Source organism: Agrilus planipennis, unplaced genomic scaffold (assembly GCF_000699045.2).
Source record: "Agrilus planipennis isolate EAB-ADULT unplaced genomic scaffold, Apla_2.0 scaffold79, whole genome shotgun sequence".
NCBI lineage: Eukaryota > Metazoa > Arthropoda > Insecta > Coleoptera > Buprestidae > Agrilus > Agrilus planipennis.
Window position 1 is genome coordinate 46,193 of NW_020442428.1, and position 6,104 is coordinate 52,296.

General features: G+C 35.5%; 1 protein-coding gene and 1 non-coding gene across 2 annotated transcripts; both read right to left on the reverse strand.

Annotated features, from left to right (window-relative positions):
* Window positions 1-400: 400 nt before the first annotated feature.
* On the reverse strand, window positions 401-472 carry Trnag-ucc. The gene has a single exon. It is a non-coding gene; the product is annotated as a tRNA-Gly (tRNA).
* Window positions 473-4,652: 4,180 nt separating this feature from the next.
* LOC112906319 (pupal cuticle protein-like) lies at window positions 4,653-5,247 on the reverse strand (the record flags this gene model as incomplete). Its single annotated transcript, XM_025980250.1, has 1 exon — window positions 4,653-5,247. A coding segment is annotated over one exon (513 nt), but the record flags the coding sequence as incomplete, so codon positions are not given.
* Window positions 5,248-6,104: the final 857 nt, after the last annotated feature.

The window sequence follows — 6,104 nt, forward strand, 5'->3', positions numbered from 1 at the left end:
TACGACTTCCAATTGGTAGCCTTTCGTAAATAGGTATAGGTCCATTACTTCTTATTTTTTTATTGTAGACAATAGTTCACCAAAGATTCATCATAATTGGATGATTTTTGTTGAAAAAATATCAAAAATTTTTCATGTTTCTTCTATCGATTTTCGGATGGATGAGACTCTTAATTTTGGTTTCCTCTTCAAACTTTGAACTTCCTTTTGACCTAAAGTTGAATTTTGATAAATTGTTTTTAGTGGGTTTAGACATCAGTAATAGACCAAAAGCTCTTTTATGTTCACAGGTTTAATAACGATTTCGGTTAGACGGTTATTTTTTTACAAATTTACACAATACAACAGTAACTTTTTTATTGTTTAAGTATCATGTAAGTAGGAAATTTGCAAAAACTAATGCGATGGCCGGGAATCGAACCCGGATCAACTGCTTGGAAGGCAACTATGCTGACCATTACACCACCATCGCATGTTGTTTATAGAAATAATAGCCAAAAGTGTGAATATGTTAATATTATAAATCATCCTTTCACATTCGTCCTACTTTAGCATCATCGTCCGAACTGCTATCTGCAATACAGTTAATCATCGTCAGTCTTATTACCTTGTAGTTTAGCACTTGCTGATTCTACTTTCTGCGTAGTATGATGAGAATAAATCATGAAATTTCAAATAAGACACTGAATTAGAACAAATTAGGAACTAAAAAAAGGCTAATTAATATAAAATGAAATAAATAATAATGAACATTATTGGATAATGGCAGCATATCGCCATCTACTGACATTTGCTGCTAACTTAATTATGGCGTGCTGATGATATCAAGTGATTGAAATAGCGATTCAATAAGAAGTTCAATTCAAATAAGAAGTTTCGAAATGTCAGATTATGGCTCCTCGAAATCGACCATCTCTGTCAAGTACCTCGTGGAAATTTTATTTTGTGTAAAGAAAATGTTAGAAGCCTTCGAAATGTGGTGTTACCGGCGAATAATGAGGATACCGTGGATAGAGAAATTAAGAGGTATTAGAAAAAATAGAGGACTCTATGGAAGTCAATAAGAAATAAGCGAGATAGGTCAGTAAGGCACCTTCTCAGGCATGAAGGTCTAGTCAGAAACATATTAGAGGTAGGAACAAACAGGAGTTAAAAGTAGTAGATTAGATTACTGTTCGCAAATGATTTAGGAGGAATGTTCTAGTTTTAGGGAAATGCGAAGATTAGCTCGGGATAGGAAGGAGTGGAGGTGCGTGTCCAACCAGTTTTAGGACTGAGGAATTTATGATGATGGTAAGGTTTGGAATATGATGTTACAGACGAATTATGTACAGAAAAGGTTAGAAATGAGGAGATATTAGAAAGATTAGAAGAATAAAGGGCGTTATGGAAGTCAATAAGAAACCTTTCTCACCTAAAGGTCTAGAGACATAGTAGAAGCAGAAACAGGAGTTAAGATTAGTAGAGGTAGACCTAGATTACATTACTACACAAATAATTAGGGATATGGGATGTTCTAACTTTAAGGAAATGCGAAGATTAGCTCAAGATAGGAAAGGGTGGAGGTAGGGGTCCAACCAGTCTTAGTACTGACGACCCCAATATGATGATGATGATGATGAGGTATTTTGTTTTCAATCGGAATTACATTTTTGAATAGGTAAATTTTGGTTTATTCTGTTCTGTTTATTTTTTGTGTATCTAGTTTTACGTTTAACAATTGAACATGCATACAATTTAGACATCTTTTAGAAGTGAGTTAGTTTAATATGAAATATTATTCTGAAAATTTATTTTTGAATTTTCAACCCACTACAAACTACTTCAAATTAATGAGGAAAAAATTGTTGCTGTTGTCAGAATAATATTTCATATTTAACAATTAAATTTGTAAAGTTTAATGGCAAAAATTTGACATTTTTGGTAGGTAATTGTTTTGATTTGCTTACCCCTAAATTTAATTATTCTATACTAGAATATCTCTCGTTTTACTCTAATTATTGATGAAATGTACCCTAACTCTCAAGTCTCTAAATCTCTTTTCAATTTGCTCCTCTTTTTCGACGCGTTTTGTTTCAACACGTAGCGTTCGTTTTCAGGAACTTAACCAGTAATGCGTTATATGTGTTCCTTGAAAATCTATGAGACCCCATGTTCGTATAAAGTTTCACGGTCGCTGCATTTGTGCAAGTTATGTTTATGAGCCCGATCCCGCAAATGCCCACTCGTTGTAGCGTAAAATTCGTTACGTTTCTGCTAACTTGAATATAAGTTGGTTGGCATGTATTCTGTTCAGTTCTACTGTTACGGTATTTTTCCTGGTAAAAATTCATGTGCGAATAGGATAAATATTTAATTAAATTAGTTATTGTCTGGAGGCGATTGTACATACATAGCTAACAGATGCTGTTGGTACTTAAAGGAATTATGAAAAAATAATTTCTGAAAATTTAAATTCACCTATATGTAAAGCAAATTTAATTTCCCTATAGCTACACCAATTTCCTATTTTATTCTTCGACGTCTTTTCAGAGGGAAGCAGTTTTATTCTTTACACTTGAAATAAGTTGATTTTTAAGGGGTCAGTATTTTTATTTTTTTGAGTACAAGGAGCTGTTCATAATTACGTAAAATGTATCAATTGTTGACCCCCTTTCCCCATGTAACAACATCGTAATGCCTAGCTTCGATTCCACTTCCTAACGATTGTGATACAGAATCCGTGAATTATAATACATTAAGGCTTCATAAAATACCACAGATGGCGTGGTAAACGCCATCTGTAGTACAATGCTACATTTAGTGGAATTCATAATGCTCAATAAGGTCCATTTAAATATATATGGATATCTACTTGCTGAACTGAATCCACGGCGTAGCTCACCAGTACGTGGTAGGAACGTTACCAAAATCGAACAAATAAAGGAAGTGGTCAGTGTTCGCGCTGATGAGATCCAAAAAGATCGAAATCGCGACTCGCGTCTGGCAGTTTCGACAGAACACTGACCACTTCGAATTTGTTTGTTAGGTTTTAAGGCTTCAATTCGGAAAAGAATGATTTTTCAGTTTTCAATAATAATAATTCACTTATCAGTTGAACCCCACCTCCTCCTATGTAACAGGACCGTAATGCCAGACTACTTCCTCCCTCCAATTAGTCTAGTTGTTTAATTTATAGATGACTGTCGACCACGGTGCAACGTGATGGCTGCCTACCGCCATATTACATTCTTCACTTATAACACCAGAACTACTTAATTGACACTTTGTATCTACGTTCCTGTATTCCCGCATTCGCTATTTGGGCTTCGGTTAGTTTAATCACAGGCTGTTTGCATATTTGCCGTTATTGCACAGCAATAATCTAAATATTCTTCGTAGGTAGATACTACTTTTTCTACTTTAGATTTTTGATATTTCATATGTAATTTGAATATTATTGGATATATTTTTGTGGCCTTTGGCTCGTCGGAGCCCTGCTTCGTAGAAAATTGGATTTCATATATGAAACTCAATATTCGTATGCGTAGGGTATGATATTTTATGTATACTTCTCCTTAAGGCAATAGGGGATGTCATATATTAATTTTAGTTTTCATTTTTACAATCCTATAGATTATCAGGAATGATCATACTTGTAACTGTAACTGTGAATCAGTGTACAGTTGCAATTGGTTTATGTTACCCTTAAAATCAATAAAAAAGTGTGTTTAAAATATAATATGTTATTTCATCAAATGGAGTTTTTCAAATTAAACAGAATATTCATGCATTACTTTATGAAGTTGTTGTTTTTGTAGAATTCAACGGTCCATTATAGAATTATCAAAACAATCATAATATAATAAAACAATTCGAAGTGATCCGCATTATGTCGAAACCGCCAGACGCGGATCGCGACCCCGATCCCCCTGGATCTCATCAGCGCGGCGCAGGCAGCCCCGACAGAACACAGACCAACCTCCACCTGCTGTCTTAACAGCGCGTTCCAGAAAATACTACAAAAGGCGCGGTAAACGCCATCTGTAGTACGATGCTACATTTTACTTTTGTGCATGCTCCAACAAGGTGTACTTGTGTGGATATCTACCTGCTGAAACGAACCCCAACGTGATAGGCACGCCACCACAATCGAATAAAACAATTCGAAGTGGTCCGCATTCTGTCGAAATCATAATATACTTTGACTCATTATAGAGTACAGTAGGCAGATGAAGACCTCAAAGAAGTCCAGTGAATAAGTTTAAATGTTTTAAGTTTTCTTTAAAAAAATTGCATTTTGTTGGAAGCATCAGTTTAAAATATTTTCTTTTAGAGAGCCTGATTTATCTATGATTATGGTTCTTTATAAACAGTATTTTTAGTGATTTACTTACCGCGTTAAATGAGTTAAATGTTTTTAAAATGCAGGAGTATCATTTGTACTCAGTTTAATTTTACTTCCAATGGATATTAATACATCTATTAAAAAATAATTAGTTTTATTTGAAATTGTTAGTCCATTGTTGTTGTACGTGCTGATATAATGCGTGGAAGTTTAGCGGGATTATTAAGTATGTGAAACACCTTAATGAGTTTCATCATTACTCTAAATGTATTATGGCACTCGGTTTTAGATTTCAGTGAAAGTTTTCTTGTCTGTCCTTCATAAATTCACCTTAAACTATGTTATTTATTGCACAAATACTTAAACTATTTACAAAATAAAAATTTGCTGATGATATACCAACAATTTTAATAATATTGCGGCGCTCCTGACCTGGCCAAGGCACGACTGTATTCGGCGAGGTGTTGTTGCTTGATTGCCTCAAATTCCGGTGTTTCTTTCACCTGCCCGTTTGGGCCGAATTCGGGCAGTCGTCCGTTCCAGCGATTCTGGTTCCACTGGTTGGACGGGGGCGGATTCCATTGCGATTGGGCTGGGGGATTCCATTGCGACTGGGGAGCTGGGTTATTGTAGCCACCCTGCCACACTCCTACTTTGGGAGCGGCCGTTGCGTAAGCTTCGTTGACTTTAGCCAAGTGGTGTTGCCTTTGGGCTTCTACTTCCGGAGGTTCTCGTGGTACCCCGTCGGGCCGTAGGACGGGGACGTGAATCGGGCCTCTCCATGGTGGCGGCGTGGCGTATGGGTCTGGTTGGGGGTAGTAAGGGTCGGGAGCGCCGTAACAATAGCCCGCCACGAAAAATAATAACAATGCAAAAATCTGGAACAATAATAAAATCTGATGAATTTGGTCACAAGCAAAATATTAAAATTAAAATGCCATTCGTTACTAATGTGAATTTAATTTGGATTTAAATTTAAAAGTGATTACTTTATTTAGTGATAATCGCGTTAGGTAAAAGAAAAATGTTGCTGATCGTAAATATTTTAAGTAATATTATAAACGCAAATGTGAGTTTGTTTGTTTGTTTATTACTATTTCACGCCATAACTACTCAACCGATCATCATGAAATTGTGTACACGCATTGACGTGAGTAGAGAAAAGGACATAGAGTACGTTTTATTCAGAATATAAAAACTGTTCCTGAGGGACAGAAAGGTTAGTTTTATGTCGTCGATGGTCTTTTACACGTATTTAGAACATCAATGCCAAGGAAACCGCGAGTAAAGCCTAGTTACACATAAATACAAAAAATGGCAGTGGCAGATTACATGAATGAAAAGATATAGACGATTAAATTTTGGTATTTTAAAATTTTCCATTTGACATTTAGCTAAACTATAAAGAAGAATATACAGGGTGCAACAGAAATATGTGTCGAACTTGCAGGAGGTGATAGAGCATTGTTAAACATGAATATTAGGTAGATATTTCCATGTCCGAAAGTTCACCGTTTTCGAAAAAAATGTAATTGAAAGTAAAGGTAAATTCGATTCCGGCCCTGTTAGAGAGATAGCGCCCGCAACGCTGCACTCAATCAACTGGTGATTGCCAGCATCAGTGTAGTTTTTGTTTTATATATTTTTGTTCATGTATTGTTCATTTGTTAGATTAGATTAAGTGTAGTTTAGGGTGTTTATGTTAACAGCCAAACTCTATTAGTAACCGTTTATTCTTTTAAAGTTTAAAAACTTGTATGAGACAATCGATGTACAG